The sequence below is a fragment of the Schistocerca serialis genome, chromosome 1, assembly GCF_023864345.2.
Source record: "Schistocerca serialis cubense isolate TAMUIC-IGC-003099 chromosome 1, iqSchSeri2.2, whole genome shotgun sequence".
Classification (NCBI taxonomy): domain Eukaryota; kingdom Metazoa; phylum Arthropoda; class Insecta; order Orthoptera; family Acrididae; genus Schistocerca; species Schistocerca serialis.
In genome coordinates this window covers 1,076,779,257-1,076,802,435 of record NC_064638.1, presented here as the reverse complement: position 1 = coordinate 1,076,802,435, position 23,179 = coordinate 1,076,779,257, and the positions used below count along the sequence as shown (strand labels likewise).

At 44.9% G+C, this 23,179-nt stretch overlaps 1 protein-coding gene across 1 annotated transcript in view; it reads right to left on the bottom strand.

Annotated features, from left to right (window-relative positions):
* LOC126455500 (cytochrome P450 4c3) overlaps positions 1-23,179 on the bottom strand; it is a 295,097-nt gene that overhangs the window by 136,536 nt on the left and 135,382 nt on the right. Inside the window, exon 8 of the mRNA XM_050091254.1 lies at positions 15,804-15,826. Coding sequence (XP_049947211.1) covers positions 15,804-15,826 — 23 coding nt within the window. The remainder of the gene's footprint in view (positions 1-15,803; positions 15,827-23,179) is intronic.

The window sequence follows — 23,179 nt, the reverse complement described above, 5'->3', positions numbered from 1 at the left end:
CGATTACACACAAAAAACACAGTTTAGTAATGTTACTGAGGTTCCTCAGTGACAGGCACCGGTATCTTCATAACAATCCAGTCACGTGTGTACATAAAAACCGTGGCCAAGCAACACTTGTCATTCGTTAGTGAATACAGTACATTTTATTAAACTACATTCGTTCGATTCTTCACAGTAGCCGGCCGGTGTGGCCGAGCGGTTCTAGGCGCTTCAGTCTGGAACCGCGCGGCCTCTACGGTCGCAGGTTCGAATCCTGCCTCGGGCATGGATGTGTGTGATGTCCTTAGGTTAGTTAGGTTTAAGTAGTTCTAAGTTCTAGGGGACTGATGACCTCAGATGTTAAGTCCTATAGTGCTCAGAGCCATTTGAACCAATTTTTCCTTGTAATCAGGTTTTAATCACTGTTCCATCATACTTTCCACAATGTAACCTTCGGAGCGTCTGTTCCATGGGGAAGAAGAAAAGCTACATTTCCCACCTGGTCCAAGAAGAGACTTCTCCTCAAATTCCGCAGTGCGAACAGTACATTGTCTGTGACTTGAACGGCGCAGTTTCTTGCAAGTTTCTAGCCACGGCAACGATTTTCTCCCAACTAGGAAAATGGCTGTTACGAAACATTTTTCTGTACATTCCTTCGGTTTTCCGGGAACTATTTATTGCTGCACCTCATATTAAATGCATATCTGCAAGTGCATCTAACACGTAGTGTTCCATTGTTGACCACTATTTACGAACGATAAACAGCGGTAAACTGCATCGTTGACACATTTCAGAAGATTGCGTATTGTTTCTAAGGTAATGTCCTCAACAGGGATACGACAAGAAGTTTTTATTATGAAACAAAAGCCATTGACGGATTTGCACTTCACACACATTGCTCATGCAACACACTGTTCAGCCTAAAATATTGATTTCCGACCATTGGTTTCTCATCTCAGAGTACCGTATATTGCGGCTGCGAACTAAATAATTAAATACACTCTCTGACCAAAAGACCGAAGCACTTAGAATGTTGGAAGGACATTAACTAATGTTATTGCAGTAATTACAAAATCGAGCCAAATTTACAAAGAACCTGGCATTTGAAGTCCTCTCATCAGAACGACCTCTCTGGCGCAGATGCATGCACAGATTCGTTTGGGAAGGGTATCAAAAAGCCGTTGTATCCTCTTGTGAGGTAAGCTGGCCCACAAGCATTGTCACTGGTCCCTGCTATCCTGGACGTAGTCATTGGGACGGAGTTCGTGTCCACTCTGATCTCACATACGAGGTGTGACAATAAAGTAATGAGACTGAATTTCTTTGCAAGATGTGGCAACCCTGCAGGCTTGCACAGGCACAATATCTTTGACCTTGGTCTATAAGCTGCTCCTATCCAAGTGGCAAATCAATGCAACTGCTCAGTCGTGAGTTATGCTGTAATAAGTTAACACATATTTGTGTCTCTCGTCAGGAAATGGAACTGCATAATATTGTGCAACGGTATGCCATTTCTTTTTGCGTTAAATTGGGTGAAAACGCGACGACAACTTATGGTAAGCTTCAGAAGGCTTTGGAGAGGAGGTTATGTCAGGAGCTCAAGTTTTTCGTTGGCATTCAGTGTTTAGTCAAGGCAGAACGAATATTGAAGATGAAGACCGCAGTGGACGACCATCAACCTCACGGACGTGTGTAATCTTGGCCAGAGTGCGTGAACTCGTACGATCTGATCGGAGATTATCTGTGAAAATGATTGCAGAGGAACTGAACATCAATCGTGAAACGGTTCGTCTAATAATACCTGAAGATCTTGGTATGAGAAAGATTTGTGCGAAAATTGTCCCCAAAAATTTCACACCACAACAGCGAGAAACACGGAAAAATGTGGCAGCCAATCTGTTGGAGCAAACGGAAATCAATGCAGAATTGTTGAGCCGTGTTATCACTGGTGATGAAAGTTGGTTTTTTCAGTACGATCCAGAGACAAAACGCTTAGGTTCGCAATGGTGCTGAAAGGGATCACCCAGACCAAAAGAAGCTCGCATGTCAAAGTCAAAAATGAAATGCATGCTTGTGTGCTGCTTTGATTCCAAGGGAATCGTTCATAAAGAGTGGGTGCGATTTTAGAAAGACTTCATCAAAGAGTTTTTCGTGTCCGCGCCAACATTTCTGATAATTGGATACTGTATCATGATAATGCGCCATCCCATACTGCTCTGTCAGTACCGCAATTTTTAACCTCAAAACAAATTTCAATACAACTACAGCCACCTTATTCACCAGATATCGCTCCGTGCGACTTTTTTCTATTTCCAAGAGTCAAAACGGCGGTCAACGGACACCATTTTCAAACAACACAACTTGTTTAAAAAGATGTGACGAGGGTCTTGGAGGATATTACAAAAGATGAGTTCCAGAAATGTTACCATCAATGGCAGATGCGCTGGATAAAGTGTGTGCAATCAGAAGGGAACTACTTTGAAGGAGACAACACCAAACTTGACTAAAACGGTAAGCAACATTTTTTTCACATCATTCTCGTTACTTTATTGTCACACCTCGTATGCTCTATCGGGGACTGGTCTGGAGATCGCGTTGGGCGTAAGAGTATCTCAGAACCATGCACATCGTTCATAGAGACACGTGCCATGTCTGGACTAGTATTGTCCAGTTGAAAAGTGGTACGAAGATAGTGTCGCGTGAGAGGTAACACATGAGGATGCAGGATGTCCGTGACGCACCGTCTGAAGTCAGCGTTCCCTTAACCACTATCAGGCGCGACTTGAAGTCATACCCGATGGGTCCCCGCACCATGACGCCACGAGTAACGCCGCTTTACCTCTCCAAAACATTGGAAGAACGGATACAACCGTAGGTGGAAGCATAAGTGGCCAGAGACACTACTAGCTAGGGCATAACCAGCCATGGCAAGCTCACATACACCAACAAGCGACAAATGTCGGCAAGAACCTGCGTGTCAGCAACGTTGACTGGATATACCAGCTGCTATTAAAGCCGACGAACAGGATACAGAAGGGAAACCGACGAGCTCGCCCACTGACGCACAAACAAATCGTCAACGTCACCCTACACTGTGCATCTGATATATGACCTATCGGACACAAAACTATGATCAACCTAACTGTTACAGGTATGCTGACGCTGACCGGGGGATCAACACCGGCACCCAGCGGCAGCCGCCGAGTGACAGCACCGCACAACGTCAAAGGTATATCGATACGCATGATACCCACTACTAACAAAGCCTACCCTTGCAAGACCTTCGCAGATAGCAAGACATCAGCTACTGCTTTTACTACCCGACCTAGCTACCGCAGAGGTTTTTTTTCGGGTGGCTCTTGCCTTGGCCCTTTTTTTCCTCTGCCCTTCAAACCGCTACACTTAGTTCGACTTTCGACCCAATCTGTCTCCAGATGAGCGCGTATTAATGGTTAACCTTAACCAGCAGTGCGCAAAAATCGCAGCACCCACATCCTGTGACGAAGATGACGTGCTACAGACGCGAAATTTAACCGACAGGAAGACGATGCTGTTATATGCAAATGATGAGCTTTTTAGAGCATTCACACAAGGTTGGCGCCGGTGGCAACACCTACAACGTGCTGACATGAGGAAAGTTTCCAACCCATTTCTCATACAGAAACAGCAGTTGACCGGCGTTACCTGGTGAAACGTTGTTGTGATGCCTCGTGTAAGGAGGAGAAATGCGTACCATCACGTTCCCGACTTTGATAAAAGTCGGATTGTAGCCTATCGCGATTGTGGTTTATCGTATCGTGACATTGCTGCTCGCGTTGGTCGAAATCCAATGACTGTTAGCAGAATATGGAATCGGTGGGTTCAGGAGGGTAATACGGAACGCCGAGCTGGATCCCAATGGCCTCGTATCACTAGCAGTCGAGATGACAGGCATCATATCCGCATGGCTGTGACGGATCGTGCAGCCACGTCTCGATCCCTGAGTCAACAGGTGGGGACATTTGCAAGACCACAACCATCCGCACGAACAGTTCGACGGCGTTTGCAGCAGCATGGACTATCAGCTCGGAGACCATGGCTGCGGTTACCCTTGACGCTGCATCACAGACAGGAGCGCCTGCGATGGTGTACTCAAAGACGATCCTGGGTGCACGAATGGCAAAACGTCATTTTCTCGGATGAATCCAGGTTCTGTTTACAGCATCACGATGGTCGCATCCGTGTTTGGCGACATCGCGGTGAACGCACATTGGAAGCGTGTATTCGAGATCGCAATACTGGCGTATCACCCGGCGTGATGGTATGGGGTGCCACTGGTTACACGTCTCGGTCACCTCTTGTTCGCATTGACGGCATTTGGAACAGTGGACGTTACATTTCAGATGTGTGACGACCCGTGGCTCTACCCTTCATTCGATCCCTGCGAAACCCTACATTTCAGCAGGATAATCCACGACCGCATGTTGCAGGTCCTGTACGGGCCTTTCTGCATACAGAAAATGTTCGACTGCTGCCCTGGCCAACACATTCTCCAGACATCTCACCAATTGAAAACGTCTGGTCAATGGTGGCCGAGCAACTGGCTCGTCACAATACGCCAGTCACTACTCTTGATGAACTGTGGTATCGTGTTCTGCATGGGCAGCTGTACCTGTACACGCCATCCAAGCCGTGTTTGACTGAATACCCAGGCGTATGAAGGTCGCTATTACGGCCAGAGGTGGTTGTTCTGGGTACTGATTCCTCAGGATCTATGCACCCAAATTGCGTGAAAATGTAATCACATGTCAGTTCCAGTATAATATATTTGTCCAGTGAATACCCGTTTATCATCTGCATTTCTTCTTGGTGTAGCAATTTTAATGGCCAGTAGTCTATATGGAAGAACGGGACCTCTCCCCAGATTGCCGTCACACTCGCCGACGATGTCCTACCGCGGTAGCGCAGAACCGCGATTCATCGCTGAACACATTACAGCGGGTGTCATCAGCAGTAATACTCCCGGTCACGACACCTCTGCACAGGTAGCCGTTTGTGTTGCGGTGTTACGCATGGGGCGGTAATTCTCTAGTCCGAGTACTGCTAGTCGCTGGCCAGTGGTGAGGGATGCCACAGAATGATGCCGGGAGTCCATCACTTGTTCCCGGATGGCAGGCGCTGGTGCGAAGGGGTTACAATGTGCTCGATGCTTCATTTCTTCCCTCGTGGTGGTCAGACATGGTCTACTGAAATCTTTACGACGAGCATACCTAGCCTCGCGTCTCCATACTGTCCAACATCGCGCCACAAATCTGTGTACTGCACGACTCGACCGGCCGGACAAATGGAGCCCAGCAATGAGACTCCTTTCAAGCACTGTCAGGTGCTGATGACGCTGTCTCGTACGAGAACGTATTACCCACGTGTTCTTCACAGTGACCACTCACGCCCCTTTTACACCCTTCCAGGCCCGGTAGCAATACTAATGCACTGCGGTCACCGTTCTACTTGTCACGGAGAACAGTAACTTCAATCATCTTGATACCAACCGACGGTGTGTACCTGTATGAAGTTACATTGATGTCCGACCATTTGGGTGCTTAATTTCTTCTCGTCAGACAGTCTATATACTTTATGTGAGGTGGTACGCTGTCTGAACTGGTCTGTCAGTCGTTGCTTATGAAAGTGTTGCACAATGCGGACGACTGTACAACTACAAGTCCTTTCCACATCGCTCGAAGTCTGATAAGATACTTGACGTTTACGTAAAGCCTTAACTTTCCTAGTACTACGAGGAAAGTCGGAGAAGTTAGGACGCAGCAACTAAATTTCGCATTTTGTGTTGTTACGAGAAATACTGCTGACGCAAATAAAAGAAATATGTAGTATTTTCAGATTTTTTAAATTTATTTATACGTGTCCAGAACAGAACATATTATACACAGGATGAGTAACACCTCCTTTATTCCGAGGGCGATTGCACGTATCGGCATGCGGTTTTTGGCGGATCATAGCGTGCATGCATAATGATCACAACGTTTATATTGACCGAGATAAGGAGGCAAGTATATGTTTTTCAAATGGGACGCTATACTTTTTTACCATCATCCGAACGCTCTGGAAAAGACGCGTATAGTGATGTGACGCATGTTGCTACTGTGATTCAAACTTTGCTTAAAAGAGGGCGGATGAGGATGTACCTACGTAGCGTAGGCCGTGCATGCTGCGTAGAGCATGGCAACTCGGCCTGCGAGTCGCGCGAGGCGTGTTTACAGTCTGCAGCCGATTCCGACCGCCTCGACCTTCAATCATACAATATTTCCCAGCGTCTTTTAAGCAAAGTTTGAATCACAATAGCAACATGCGTTACGTCACTATACGCGTCTTTTCCAGAGCGTTCGAATGATGGTAAAAAAGTATAGCGTCCCATTTAAAAAACATGTACTTGCCTCATTATCTCGGTCAATATAAACGTTGTGATTATTGTGCATGTACCAACGTATGTGCCCCACAGTCCGCTACGATTCGCCGAACACCGCTTGTCGATACGTGCAACCGCCCCCTGAATTATGGGGGGTGTTACGTCTTACGCGACTCACCCTGTATATAAGGCGACCATGGACATAACATTAATGAAGTAGATAAAGGTTGAATCAGGTGTAGTATTACACGACCTTGAGAAAATCCTAAATAGGTGGTGGGAGTACTTTGAAAGGCTATTGAACGAGGGAAATGTACGAGAGAAGTGTGAGGATGGAGATATAAATGAAGGAATAACCCAAAGCATAAGTAGAGAAGATGTCTAACATGCAATGAAGAAAATGAGAAATGGGAAGGCCCTAGGGCCAGACCAAATTACAATAGAAGCATGGAAAAGTCTGGGAGAACAGGGAACTGATATTCTCTGGGATCTAATGCAGAAGATCTGGAAAGGAGAAAGAATGCCGCATGCGTGGAGAAGCAGTATACTGGTTCCCCATATATAAGGGGAAAGGGGATATGGAAAACTGTGGTAATTATGGAGGGATAAAACCGATGTCCCACACAATGAAGATCTGGGAAAGGAACTTGAGAAGATGTTGCGTCTAGAAACTGAAGTATGTGAAGAACAGTTTCGATTTACGCCGGGAAGAGGAACAACCGACGCAATATTTGCACTAAGGCAACTGTTGGAGAGGACCAGAGAAGTACAAGCCGAGCTGCATATGGCCTTTATTGATCTTGAGAAGGGATATGACAGATTTTCGAGGTAAGAGACATGGGGATGTCTGAGAAGTAAGTGCCTGCCAGAAAAATATATCAGGGTGGTAGAAGACATGTATGAAGGTGCAATGACACAAGTCAGGAGCAGTGCGGGTGCAACAAAGGCATTCCCAGTGAGAGTAGGACTTCATAAGGGATCTGCTCTCAGCCCATATCTCTTTGACCTTGTCATGGATGTACTACTCAAAGATGTGAAAAAAGAGGGGCACCTTGGAGCATGATGTTTGCCGATGATGATGTAATCTGTGAACCCACCCAAGAGGCACTTCAAGACAAGCTAGAACAGTGGAGAAAAGCTCTAGACGAAAGGGGAATGAGAATTAGCAGGGTGAAAAGGATGCCAAAGATCTATATATTAACCTGCAAGGAGAACAACTGGCGCAGGTCAAGAAATTTAAATACCTAGGCTCTTACATGCAAAGTGATGGAGGACTGGAGGCCGAAATACAGCACAGGATAAATAGAGGATGGATGAACTGGAGAAAACTGAGCAGAGTACTGTGTGATAAGAAGGTTAGCTGCTGAATGAAAGGAAGGCTTTACAAGTCTGTGGTGAGGCCTGCGATGCCGTATAGCGCAGAAACTTGGCCAATCACAAAATCCCAAGAGAAAAAGATGGAAGTGGCATAAATGAGAATGTTAAGGTGGATGAGTGGGGTGACACAGAAGGACAGACTAAGGAATGAGTACATCATGGGAACAGTGAAAGTGGGGCCCATAGGGAAGAAGATCCAAGAAAGTAGGCTAAGATGGTATGGACATGGCCAGAGAAGAGGGGAGTACTATGTGGCCTGCACTTCAGATCAGAGAACGTCATATATTCCACAGAAATGATATAATAGCTACTATAGTTGCAAGTGGTATGTTACGTCATAGCTATTCAAGAAACGCTTGGTGTCATCTTCTTTATGGCTTGACGGCCAAAACTGTACAGTAGAGAAAAATAAAAGGATATTCTAATCCAAGTAGCAACAGCCACTGTGGAAGATTATTTTTATTCAAAAAAATTACATTGGCTGTAGACCCCGTTGCAGCGGAAACATTTCTCTGTTACTGGACTTTTTGCGACGGTCGAAATGAATGGCCTGCACTGCGATTTTCTTTCCAACTTATGTGCATAGCCATTAATGGTCATGCACTTTTACATTCAGACACAGAAACCGAGGCCATATCGCCGTCACACGGCTTTCAATGAACGCTGTGGTCACAATACATCTCTAGCTCACGCACAATACGTTGCAGGCTGTCTAGGGTTCTATTTTAGTTATATTATCACGAGTGTTTAAAAGAGATATTTGAGAGGTCAGTAGGAAAGGTTGCAGATAAATAATTGAGTCACACTCTCGTGACGCTACGGCTATCTACTTGGGGGACTCCCCCGCCTTTGCGGTACCGCCAAATCAAGCGCTTTTGCTCAGATACTTGAGTACTCTAGCGGCTGCAGTTGTTCTTTGCAGTATCAGCGAAACATAAAGACTGATTGCACAACGCTACTACCTCTCGTAAATATTTCTTCAGACTGGTTGACGTGGTGCTTAAAGTCTTGATTGCTATCCTCTTTGTGTGCATTGTTAGAATCAATTTACTAAAGGTGCTTCAGATTAATTAGTCAGTTAAGGGGAAAAGAGTTTCTCAGTACCATTGCCACCCTTTTCAAAGCAATCGTATTCTCCACAGGGAGACAAGTCTTTTGAAAACATCTAGATTCTTGTATTATTATTCGTTCGTTCTTTCACTTCTTGATTGCTATATCTAAAATAAAGAACTGAGGAAGAAGAAAACTGAATGAAGGTCGTGGTTTAACAACATCATTAGAGACGGAGTACAAGTATGATCAGCAAATTGGCCTCTCTCTTGTCAAAGAAATTGCCCCTGCATTCGCCTGAAGTGATTTTAGGAATAGTATAAAAAACTTAAATCTGGATGGCCTGACAGGCATTTTGAAACTGCTCCTGTAGAATGCGAGTCCACTTCATCTGCTGTACTTAAAGTCTTGCCATCATTTCTTTGTACTTACTCACTGTCACCTGAGAGAGATTGACGAATGCAGCTCATTAACATTCGAGGAGATATTATGCATACATAAAAAAGAAATACAACTCTAGATAACGTCCCTGTTTGTAGTTCTAAAGAATAGTATAGCCAATATTACTACTACTCGATTTCAGATTTATGAAACTAAATAAAAGTGATACATAATGGGTTATGAAAAAATCCTTGTAGTTAAAGACAACATGTAACTTTTAAAAAAAACTGAGTTTTCGTAAAAAATTATCACCTAAAATTTTTATCCTCATCATTTTATCAGTCGTGTGAGACACCTTCGAAACAAATGGCAGGAAATTGAGAACGAATCACTGTTATGAATAATTTCTCAGCACTTCAAAAATGGGAAATTTGTATCAAGCCATAACGTAACACAGTATGAACCTGTACTACACGGACATAATTTTGGAAGTTGTTCAAAGATATTATCCGAGTTGATGGTGTACAGCAAACAGCCTCAAATCAGTTTTACGTTACTTTATTCAAAAAGTGCTGTTACCAGTACCGAATTTTTACGGTTCATCACCTTACGGTTTATTCATGATATCATCGCACAATATTGTAAGATTACTTATCTGATCTGCACACGGGTGTACAAACTTGGTTTGTATTGGAGTATGGAGACTCAGTTGACGTTAAGGATACTACACTATGTGATCAAAAGTATCCGGACACCCCCAAAAACATACATTTTTCATATTAGGTCAAGTGTGCTGCCACCCTACTGTCAGGTACTCCATAACAGCGGCGTCAGTATTTATTAGACATCGGCGGAACTCAAGAAATTCGAACTTGATCAGGTGATTGGGTGTCACTTGTGTCATACGTCTGTACTCGAGATTTTCACACTCCTAAACATCCCTAGGTCCACTGTTTCCGTTGGAATGGTGAAGTGGAAACGGGAAGGAACACGTACAGCACAAAAGCGTACAGGCCGACCTCGTCTGTTGTCTGACAGAGACCGCCGAAGTTGAAGAGCGTCGTAATGTGTAATAGGCAGACATCTATCCAGACCATCGCACAGGAATTCCAAACTCCATCAGGATCCACTGCAAGTACCATGACAGTTAGACGGGAGGTGAGAAAACTTGGATTTCGTGGTCGAGCGGCTCCTCATGAGCCACACATCACGCCGGTAAATGCCAAACGACGCCTCGCTTGGTGTAAGGAGCGTAAACATAGGACGATGGAACAGTGGTAAAACGTTGTGTGGAGTGACGAATCACGGTACACAATGTGGCGAACCGTTGGCAGGGTATGGGTACGGCGAGTGCCCGGTGAACGTCATCTGCCAGTGTGTGTAGATCGGAGGCGATGATGTTATGGCGTGGTCGTATTTTTCATGGAGGGGGCTTGCAGGTTGTTTTGCGTGGCACCATCACAGCACAGTACTACATTGATGTTTTAAGCACCTGCTTGCTTTACACTGTTGAAGAGCAATTCGGCGATGGCGATTGCATTTCCTAACACGATCGAGCATCTGTTCTCAATGCACTGCCGGTGGCGGAGTGGTTACACGACAATAACACCCCTGTAATGGACTGGCCTGCACAGAGTCCTGACCTGAATCCTATAGTACGCCTTTGGGATGCTTTGGAACGCCGACTTCGTGCCAGCCTTCACCGACCGACATCGATACCTCTCCTCAGTGCACCACTCCGTGAAGAATGGGCTGCCATTCCCCAAGAAACCTTCCAGCACGTGATTGAACGTATGCCTGCGAGAGTGGAAGCTGTCATCGAGGCTAAGGCATATTGAATTCCAGCATTACCGATTGAGGGTGCCACCAACTTGTGAGTTATTTTCAGCCAGGTTTCCGGATACTTTTGATCACATAGTGTATCAGGGGAAGTGTTTTTGTGTGTGTGTGTGTATTTCTGTTTCCTCTAACGGATTCATAGTGGCCGCTTTTTCAGCTAAATGTAATATTTCCATGTTGTTCTCAACGTTTCTCACTTAATGATTTTCTTCTGCAATGTGAGCTGGAAATGTAGATGTGTTTTAGTTTCCAAACGTTAGGGCATCAAGGTTTTTTTTTTTGTACCTAATCTCGAAACTTTTGCCTACGTGGCCAAAGTAGAATTTTGGGAACGAATCACATTGGATCTTGTATATTCTTAATTTGCTGTAGGGGGCCTTGGAAAGATTTACACTTTTTGCTGCAATTTACTATTAGAAGAGTAGCTGACATTCATAGTTTCCTTTTTAAAAAGTTTGCAGTTTTTTGGGCCTGTGTATGGGATAAGAATATATTTAGGCGTGGATTGCTTTTGATTGAACGCTGTATGAACTTCTGTATGAACTGTTGCTTTTGTTTTAATTTTGTTGCGGAGTTTGTCTGTTATTATAGGATCATTACCGCTTTTAAGAGCAACTGTTTTAATGTAACTGCATTTACTTTTTTGATCTGTGTGACTCATAGGTCCTTTTTATATTCGGTGTTCGATGGCTCTGAAATGCGACGTTCTGCGTTGGCTGTGATGACGTGAGATGTCAATGCTGACATCTGTGGTGGAGGTGTTCTGTAGATGTTATGCATGTATGTATTGCACGGGGGACCCAGAAACGACGGAGAGGCTTCGTCCCCAACGTAGCCCTTAGTGGTTCACAGCTCCACAACAGGCTACAGCAGGCCACTCACCCCACCGACGCCCCACACCGAACCCAAGGTTATCGCGCGGTTGACAAAGCACACGATCCTTTCTAGTGGCTACCACCTGGACTGCTGCTAACCATACCATATTCCACGGAATCTGTGAACAACCGCTTTTATCTGGTGCAGGTCGACCCCTTGTAAGAAATGGTTATTTTCCTGCGTTACGCGAGTCTGGGAAGTTCCAGAGTTCTTTAGCCTTCCGTCTTCGAGAGAGTGTTTTCTGGCTAGTTGGTGTTGGCTGTCAGTCTCTTCAGGCGTGATGAAAACGTCGAAATAGATGCTGAACTTATCATTCCCATTCTCCAGACGGATCATCAACAACATTGTGTAAAGGTTTGGAGCGTAACTCAGACACTGGCATACAGTTCTGCGATTAGCATCTGTGCTTCACTGTTTCTCCTCCACTGGCAGTCAAAGATGTTTTAAGGAGGAACGTTTTGACATTAGTGCCATCCACGTTCAGGAAGACCTTCGGGGTTGGATGAAGATCGTCTGACTCATTAATCCACAATTAACCGCTTCACTGTACTCGATAACTGACAAATGTGATGAACTGTGATCATTATACCATCGTGCGGCATTCAAAACTTGGGTGTATGGGTACTGCTTGCTTTAATCCAAAATCACAAAAATCAGCGGATGGACATGTGAGCATCTCTGCTTGCTCTTCATCAACTGGCTCGTGAACAACGTCGACAGTACATATCCCGTATCGTTACTGGTGACGAGAAATGGTGTCTTTCTGATAACTTAAGGAAAATAAAGGAATGACTGAGCCCAAACAGTGCAGCAACTCTCTGTACAATGAGCTGTGCACATCCACAAATGATAATGTTATGCATCTGGTGGGACAGCGACAGTATGGTGTACTGCGAATTGTTTCCTCGAGGTGTAACAGTCACTGCTGACATTTATTGTCAATAACTGAGACGTCTTGCAGACACAGTCCAAGAATAACGACCAGGAAGACTGCGTGAAGTGATGCTAACCTACGATAACGCCAGTCCGCTTTCAGCTACACTGACAAAAAGCACTACACAGGAGTTGAGTTGGGAAGTCATTCACCTGTTCTTGCGCCCTCAGATTTTTACCTTTTGCGCTCTCTACCGAACAACCTTCCAGGAACTTCCCCTCCGGATGAAAATGCGCTCCGAACATGGCTCGACGACTTCTTCGCCTCAAAACCACGTGATTTCTACAGTCGCGGAATCGAAAAGTCACCCAGCATTGGTAGACTGCTATAAATAATGAAGGACAATATATTATTGATGGCAAAAGTCTCTGTTATGTGTAATTGTTGTGTTTATTAAACTCATGGAAAAATGCTTCGAACCTACGTACCAAACCAATATTTTATACACAAATCTTTGTTTGTTAGCATCCAGAGGAGACTCAGCATTACGGCCTAGAAGCGAACAAGGTCGCATTATGGTGTAAATTTTATATCTGTAGTCAGAAGAACTCAGTTTAGATTCACTGAACACCCAACAGCCATTTATAATCAAAGAACTGTTCAGCGATCAGCGACATCTGACAGTTCCTAGAGGCAGTTTAACCGCAAAAATGTCAATGCTTTTCCAAAAACACTTTGAGGACAGAACATGAGTGAGCTAACGAAGTTGTCACTAATTTCTGAAAATCATTCTGAGGACTGAGTTCACCTCCGTGGCTCATTGGTCAGTGTAACCGACTACCACGTGGACGACCAGGGTTCGACTGGCGGTACTTGCCAGAGGTTTTCGTTTGCTGGGAGGACTGGAACGGAGTACCCTCAGCCCCGTAATGCTAATTGAGAAGCTACTTGATCCAGTAGTAGTGGCTCCGTGTCACGAAAAATGCCGGTGGTCGGAAGAGTAATGGGCCGGCCGCACGCCGCGCCATACTGCATCGCATCGAAACATTCGCGGAGGATGAACCGGCGGTCGGTCGGACACGATGGCCCACCTGGGTCTGTGGACCGCGTTTACATTTACTTTTTATCTGAGGTCAGAGTATAGATAACCGTCTCGTCATTACTTTAAAGCCACTTCTTTAATGTGGATACTTGCATGACATAGAAATGGCATAACAAACACAAAAAACGCACTTGAAAATGGGAATCATTTCCGGAAACGCGTCGTGCGAAAAATAAAATAAAGAAAATCGTGACTGGCGGCAGATGAGTTATTTATAAACAAACCTACTGTTTTCACTGTCGCAGGCTTTCAGAACTATTTATACTGGATCAAATCAGACAATAAGAGCGTTTGGTTTTCTGATGTTCAGTACATAACAGGGTACACGCACAATTATGTCCAAATAGGGAACGAACTGATGAACTGACTTGTGTTTGGACGGAGCGAGGTGGCTCAGTGGTTAGCACACTGGACTCGCATTCGGGAGGACGACGGTTCAATCCCGCGTCCGGCCATCCTGATTTAGGTTTTCTGTGATTTCCCTAAATCGCTCCAGGCAAATGCCGGGATGGTTCCTTTGAAAGGGCATGGCCGACTTCCTTCCCCGTCCTTCCCTAATCCGATGAGACCGATGACCTCGCTGTTTGGTCTCTTCCCCCCAAACAATCCAAAAAAAAATTGTGTTTGGTTCTCATAGAAGTTATGAGAGCAGGCCGTATGTCACCTTGGTGTGTGGGAAATGGAGTCAGCTTTCAATTTGTATTCGGACTTAAACTAGCCATTTTTGACAGTTTATTTTCCTTTGAACTCTGAAGCATGATTATTAGTGTCCATTTACTGTAGTTTTTGGGGATGACAAAATATCAATCGATTCCACATGCATTATGAGCCTATGAAACTGAGGGCCGATGGAATGTGTAAAGCACATAGTAAGGGCGATTGTGGTACGGTTTTACTCCGAGTTGATGGCTAGCCTGATGACTGCAGCTTTTGAAGACACTTAAGTATACAATTCCTGCACAGCTAGTGTGGAAATCGGGCATCACGTAGTGTGCTGCTTCCTGAGATTTAAAGGTTTTGCTCAAAGCACTTGACAGCTATTAACAACAGACGTAGGGGAACCGACGGTTGAGCTTATCACAGAGCAGCTCTTTGATTAGCACTTCAAGTCTCTGCCTGTAGAAGCAACTAAACGCGACAATGTTCACCATGAGTCAGTCAAGATGCTTTATTCATTCAGGCTGTTTACCACTATTTTTTGGTATCTTGGAGGTGACACAAAATATGAAAGAAAGTTTTATGAAGAAATAAGAACTCAGGTTGAGAACATAATGTTGTTTGATGGCAGACCAGGAGAAGGAGACTACCTTGTGAGAAAGCATTAAGGCAAACAGAAGGCAACTAGTTACAGAAGCCATCGGTAGCACATTGACACGGTGAACGTGAAGTACATGTGCACAGAGTTAAGTCACACAGGCTGCTCGCAGATTCTGGTTTCGTCACAATCACTTTATATACAGTCATTTAGGAACCCATACAGAACTACACTGGAACACTGGTCCGCTGATAATTCACAGAAGTGCTGATCTGCGAATGTTCTACGGCCCAAGCGCCAGGTTTATGGTTTCGTGCTGCTTTCACGGTAAGGCTAGGTCCTAGTTCTTCTTTGCTGAAGGCGCAGAGGCAGCAGGTACATTTCACTGAGATTTTGCTACCTGCCTGATGCTGCAGCAAAAGAACGGTTTTGCGGCAAGACATTGCCTCTGTTGGAATGGTAAGGCACGATCACCTACTGGTCACTGTTCCTCGCTTGCAGTTATCTGTCTCTTAACGCATGAATTTGGAAGTTGCGCCAAATGAGTGATTTTAGACAAGTACACAAGGCCCAGTTTTTTATTTTTTGGCAGACAGATTATAAGGGAGTTTTCAAAGGAATCCTTTACTTAGATTCTTAAAGGGAGGATAATAGATTCTAGACTTGCGCTGAAACTTCGATCTCGTGATTCTGAAAAAAAAAACAAACATCGTCAGTAATGGAAAGCTTTGTGATATCAACTTTGGACCTAGACATCGCTGGATCTTCTGGGTCATAGTTTTCTGTTCAGCCTGAGTCGTACAGAGTTTGTGGTCATTACATCAGCTGTAGAGAAACGACTTGATTTCATATTGGACTGTCTGTTGTCGCTTGTACACAGGCCATCCCAGGATATTCAGGGATAAGACAGAAACCATCACTCGAAGCAAAAGAGTATAGTGGGCATGGGCTCTAAAATGCATATCTTAAGAGCTATGAGCACTTGTTCATCTTTTTCTGCAAGTTCTTTGCTTCCATGTTTTGGGAGATGGTAGTATGGACAAAAAAATAAAAAAATGGCTCCAGTAAACATGGACTCGAAACTGCTTAACACTGTTCCTCGTTGTCAACACATCTTTTCTACTGAACAAATCCTGAAAGCTCTTAAGATTAGCATTATAGAGCTCATGCTTCCTACATCTTTTTGCTTCGAATGATTGTTCCTGTCTTATGCGTGAATAGTGACCAAGTGACCATTCCCCCTGGGACATTCTGTAGAGCTGGTTTCAATATCTTAGAATATTTGTTTCATAACTCATTGACCTCTTTCTTTTGCGCTCACACTCACTCACACACACACACACACACACACACACACACACACACACACACACACACACACACACAAACAAACAGTGACAGAGACACATATTAAGACGACGTCTTTATTGTTTTTGTCTAGGACACTTTTGGCGCAGGAGTATAACCTATGTGATGTGAATATATGTCGCTTGATTTTACACCGAAACGCTCTGATGGGAACTTCTATTGCTATATCAACATTATACCTCCGTGTCGACTGCTGGAAATGGCTCACTATTATTCAATTGTAAAATACTGGCGCTAATAACTTTTTAGAGCAGTGAGAAATTCCGTGGATATTAGGTACAAAATTATCAACTTCCAACTACTATACAAAGAATCCGGTAATATTCAGAGAGAGCAGCCATTTATTTTCTCCCTGGTGTCATCAACAGAGAATGAGCTAATGAACACACCCACAGATCTCGGAGCATTACTTCATAGAAGTACCAAAATATCTCCAAGAAGTTGCTAGCGAATTTTCTAAATGATTTGATTCTGGATGTTTCACGAAAAACTGCAGCATTTTACGGTTCACATTAACACTCAGATATTTGTTTCAGTATCACAAGTCACAGTTTTAGCTTGGATCTGCTGTCTATCAGTGGCGTACACTGATGCCAGCAGTTGGATTTCAAAAACAGAGAACCATACCTTCGATGCCAAAAGCAGAACTGTTTGCTTTCACACCGAGTTCACAGTTCGAATCCATAACAAACTGGTTGGCTTACAGACGTTTATATCAAATTCTACAAGGCATGAAAGTAAATATGCTACCATTTAACGCTCCTTCGACAATGAGTAGATTATATATGAATAATGGTCTCAGCTGGACAAGGAACACAGAACAAGTTCGTCGTAATCTTACCGATGACATCATCCTGAAATTCGAAACTAAGCGGCCAAAACTCACGGTGTTACATTTGAAGATCTGCCATGTACAACGCCCGCATGCTGCGTATTACGAAGCGATTGTAGACGATATGTAACCTAAGCAATCTATTATAGACTTGTGTAGTGAACATGGCACCACGGCGCGAGTTAACTGACTTTGGGTATGTTATAATTACCTCGGTCTACAAATTAAAACTTAACGAGAGCTGTATTGCATTTCAAAAGCGATTCGTAATATTTCAATCCCAGTGATTTGAAAAATGAGTTTTGCTCTTCCGCATCACATCAGGATTTTTGACAAATCAAGAATGAAATATTCACATAGTTTCTTCAAAAAATTATACGATCATCATTTGTATACGAATTATAAAACGACTTTTAAGTCTTTTTACACCAAATTTAACATTCCCGTTCACTTTATAAACACATCACTAAAATCTTGTTCATTTGGTATCGAATGTCTGTCTCTTGGATTTTTCCTTGTGTTTTTCCCAAGAATCCTTGCACAGCATCCAACAATAATCTGCAATCATTGAAGTGTTCGTCGTCATTGGTATCTCTTCTCTATTTCTCGAATATCCTGGTGGAACATCTCTCCCTGTTTACCAATGACTGTCTCCAGGTTATCAAGAAACATGTCGAAATGTGAAAACAGAAAGTAAGTTTAATTTTTAAAAAAGTGACACACCACGAAGGAATTATCCGATTGGGACAGAACTCGTTAGATGTGACGTACAAGTACATACAAACAAATGATTGCAATTTCAGAAAAATTGGATTGTTTGTTCAAAACAAAGAGCTTCACAAATTGAGTAAGTCAGGAACACGCACGGCTTTCCGGAGTGGGAAGGAGTGCCTGGCCCCCGGCACGAATCCGCCCGGCGGACTTGGGTCGAGGTCCGGTGATCCGGCCAGTCTGTCGATGGTTTTTAGGCGGTTTTCCACTGCCTCTGCAAATGCGGGCTGGTTCCCCTTATTCCGCCTCATCTACACTATGTCGGCGATTGCTGTGCAAAAGCAAGTTCTCCACGTAAGCGTACACCACTGTTACTCTACCACGTAAACATAGGGGTTACACTCGTCTGATGTGAGACGTTCCCTGGGGGGTCCACCGGGGGCGAACTGCACAATAACCCTGGGTTCGGCGTGGGGCGGCGGAGGAGTGAAGTGGACTGCGGTAGTCTGTTGTGGGGTTGTGGACCCCTGCGGCTGCGGCGTTGACGGAGCCTCTCCGTCGTTTCTAGATCCCCGGTTAACATACGATACAATACAAGTCAGGAACGCGTTGGTCCAGGTCTGGGCCTTATGCAAGCAGTTATTCGGCTTGGCGTTGATTGATAGATTTGTATTTTCTCCTGAGGGACAATTTTTCGAATTCTGTCCAACTGGCGCGTTAGATTGCCAAAATTCCGAGTTGGCTGGAAGGCCCTGCCTATAATTCTCTAAGCGTTCTCAGTTGTGGAGAGATCCGGCAACCTTGCTGGCCAAGGTAGGGTTTGGCAAGCACGAAGACAAGCAGTAGAAACTCTCGTCGTATGCGGCGGGTATTATCTTGCTGAAATGTAAGCCATGAAGGGCAGCAAAATGGGGCTTAGAATATCGTCGAACTAACGCTGTGTTATAAGGGTGCCGTGGATGACAACCAAAGAGTTCATGTTATGAAAAGAAATGGCACCGTAGACCATCACTCCTGGTTGTCAAGCCGTATGGCCAGTGCACTCAGGATGGTATCCCATCGTTGTCCGGGGTGTCTCCGGAGAAGTCTTCGGCCTGGAATCTCATTGAATGGAATAAAATTGTCTTGAGCGATGAGTCCCGATTCGATTTGAGCCCCGATGACCAGTGAACGTCGTGTGGCTAGGGCCTCCCGTCGGGTAGACCGTTCGCCTGGTGCAAGTCTTTCGAGTTGACGCCACTTCGGCGACCTGCGCGTCGATGGTGATGAAATGATGATGATTAGGACAACACAACACCCAGTCCCTGAGCGGAGAAAATCTCCGACCCAGGCGGGAATCGAACCCGGGCCCTTAGGATTGACAGTCGGTCGTGCTGACCACTCAGCTACTGGGGGCGGACATTTTAGTAGTTTAGGCCTGTCTTGCTGCATATAACGACGGAGCCTGGCATGAGGTTTCTGCTTGGCGGTACTTACAGCGCAGTAGCTGACTGTGGCCTCATTGCTTTCGTGTTTTAGTACGATCATCGGATTGTTTTGCGAGAGGTTTCAAAGTCAATATCAACAATCTCCATACCACTGTAATTGTCTTTCAAAGAGCCGTTGATCGCAGTAATGAAAAGTATAAGGTTACATTTAGAAAAAAAACACACTTGTTTAAATATCTCGGATAGTGCCAGAGTTCAGCGCATTATCCATACAAAATATTACGTGCCCCTATCAATTGCAAAAAACCGCGTTTCAGTACCTGGAACCGTTCACGAATTAAAAGGAATGACTAAGCCTTTATATGGCTAATACTATGAAGTGATATAAATAGTGCCGAACACATGAAATGAATAGTAGGGACGGTGAACGTCAGGAGGATTCTGGATAAGTGCTGTGCACATGTAAAGGAAACCCCGTGCAAGGCACTTGTACGACCAATTCCAAGTGTCTGCTCCAGTGTTTGGAGTCAAAACGGTTCAAATGGCTCTGAGCATTATCGAACTTAACATTTGAGGTCATCAGTCCCCTAGAACTTAGAACTACTTAAACCTAACTAACCTAAGGACATCACACACATCCATGCCCGAGGCAGGATTCGGACCTGCGACCGTAGCGGTCGCGCGGTTCCAGGCGTTTGGAGTCCTTTACAAGTAGTAGAGACAGTAAACATTAGACGAATTCAGAGAATCGCCGCTAAAGTCATAACAAGGCTTTACAGATCATGACAGTGTAATGGAGGTGCCCTGAGGACTTAGATGGGAATCTTTGTAGAAAGACAATGTTGGTCTCGCGAGTCCTATCAGCTAAGCGTTATTGGAAGAAACATGTGCAATAATTTTGTTGCTTCCGTCGATATCTCGCGTAGGAACCGAGAGAATAAGCTAGAGGATATTAGGGCACGATATCAATTTTCTTTCGTTCCACACGCGAATGGAATAGAACTGAAACTCGCTAATATTGGCAAGAAATATCCTACGCTATGCATTAAATAGCGGATTGCGGAGTGTGTCTGTTGATGTTGCGGCGTTGAGTTCCACCCTCATCCTATCATCGTGATCAACAATGTAAAAATGCTAATCTAGCGGGCACCCATTTGCCACTTGTAGTAAAACGTTACACGTAACTCAGAATCTCACATTTTCTGAAGGAAAGGCGCCATGTACACTTAGAAAGAAGACGTTTCTAATTGGACAGCAGACCCTGTCTATGGTCTTCTAGCAAATTTTGTCATTGGCCCTTACAACGCATTTTCGCCGTTTCTGTACTGGAGGGCTACTCAATTGCTTTTCCTTCTCTTAATGTGCAAATATCTCTATATTAAGGATCTTTGTACCAGGTTGCTACCTGTACAGGTCTGACTGATGCAACTACAGCTTCAATCTTTTAACACTGCGCCGGCCGCGGTGGTCTCGCGGTTCTAGGCGTTCATTCCGGAGCCGCGTGACTGCTACGCCTCGGGCATGGCTGTGTGTGATGTCCTTAGGTTAGTTAGGTTTAAGTAGTTCTAAGTTCTAGGGGACTGATGACCTCAGAAGTTAAGTCCCATAGTGCTCAGACCCACTTTTTTTAACACTGCGTCAAACACCACCACGTGAACAGATTTATTGAAGCCTGGGAGAATCAAATTGTATGGGCTGGGGATGGATTAAAATACAACCTTCTCAAGAATACGAGTCCATTTTCTTAGCCATAGAGCTGGCTGGCACTGTTGTAACACAATGGACTCGTACTCCGGCGAGCGAGGGTTCAGATCTCCGTCTGGCGATCCTCACTAAGGTTTCTCATCATCTCCCTTTGAAAGGGCGCTACCGGTTTCCTTCCCCGTGATCCCCCAATCCGAGTTGTGTCCTTACTGACCATGTCGTCGACGGCATGTTAAACCTGAACCTACCTTCCCTCCTTTCTTCCGTCTCAATTAGCTCGTTCGCAATTAGAATAGTTACAAGGAAAGAAACGCATACACCTCGCAGCGAGCATCACGATTGCCCTTTCCAGGGTCAATAAGACGTATTATAATGACAAGAAACTTCACAGGTGTTACGGTGAGAGCAGACGACGACGGTTCCAGCTGCACTGTGACTCACTATCCTGCGGGCGAGACGATAAGGCGAGGAAAGTCGTATCGCCGAAGCGCGCTGTTTTGTGGTGCGAGTGACTCGCCGCCTGACGAGGCAACGAGTTATCGTCCAGGAAGTCGTGCTGTTGCGTCAGCGGAACGATGCCTGACTCAAAACTCCCCGCTTACCCGCAGCGTCCTGGGATGCTGCTGCCTGGCGCGCGAAAACGCACACACACAAAAGTAGCTTTAGCGCCGTAAGCATCTCTAAAGGCATGCTCAAGCTGTTGTCCAAAATCACAGAGTTGAAATGCGCGGTCCAGTTACGTGACCACCGCTCATGTTCCACGTCGACATGCAATAGTCGCACACGGCAGGTGGCAGCACTACCACTCCAGGGTATGCAAAGCGTGTTGGGAGCACACGGAACACAGTACAGTCGTTGTCGTAATGCGGAAACGGAGCGATTTATCTGACGCCCAAACGTACATGATCATTGCCTTTCGGGACAACGGCCGGCCGGGGTGGCGAAGCGGTTCTAGGCGCTTCAGTCTGGAACCGCGCGACCGCTACGGTCGCAGGTTCGAATCCTGTGTCGGGCATGGATGTGTGTGATGTCCTTAGGTTAGTTAGGTTTAAGTAGTTCTAAGTTCTAGGGGACTGATGACCTCAGATGTTAAGTCCCATAGTGCTCAGAGCCATTTTTTTTTTCGGGACAACAGTGGAAGCGTTTCCTAAGGCCGGTATTACACTATCAAATTTCTTTGTCCAGTATCTTTGTCAAAGATATTTGATGGTGTAATAGGGAACTTCGTCAAATGTTGTCCAATATTTGATCAAATCTAGGGCCTCGCTGTAGATTTGATCAAAGAAGTCGCTTGTCTTCTGTTCACTGCAATGTGACATGTCACCACCTGGAGCGCTAGCATCGCTGCAGCATTCTGTCGTCTGTAGTGTTTTAATAAACATTGCTGGTAAATACAAGTGGTGTGTGCCGACAACTACAAAATTAATAGAGATGTATGAAGCTGATGAGGCGCTTTACAACGTGAAGCACGCTGAATACAAAAATAGATTAACAAGATTGGAGACCTGACCTGACCTAACCTAACATAACCTAACCCAACCCTCTCCTGTAGCAAGGAATCAATCGTTGTGTTACATTGAGCCTGTCTTGTGCAGATGTAGCGGTTCTTAAGTGAATATTGTGCTTTGTGATATGAGGCTACACTTCATTGAGGACATACGGAAATGTATGGTTCAAATGGCTCTGAGCACTATAGGACTTAACATCTAAGGTCATCAGTCCCCTAGAACTTAGAACTACTTAAACCTAACTAACCTAAGGACATCACACAACACCCAGTCATCACGAGGCAGAGAAAATCCCTGACCCCGCCGGGAATCGAACCCGGGAACCCGGGCGCGAGAAGCGAAGAAATGTATGCTCATCCATTCTTAAGTAATTGATGTACGACTCGACGTCCTCCACTATAAGCTCACGTAACAAGTTTTGTTGAATGCTTTTATCGTGTTGTCGTAAAACCCACGGCTTCACCCAGGTGTGTTTCCTGTTTTTCCCCCACTT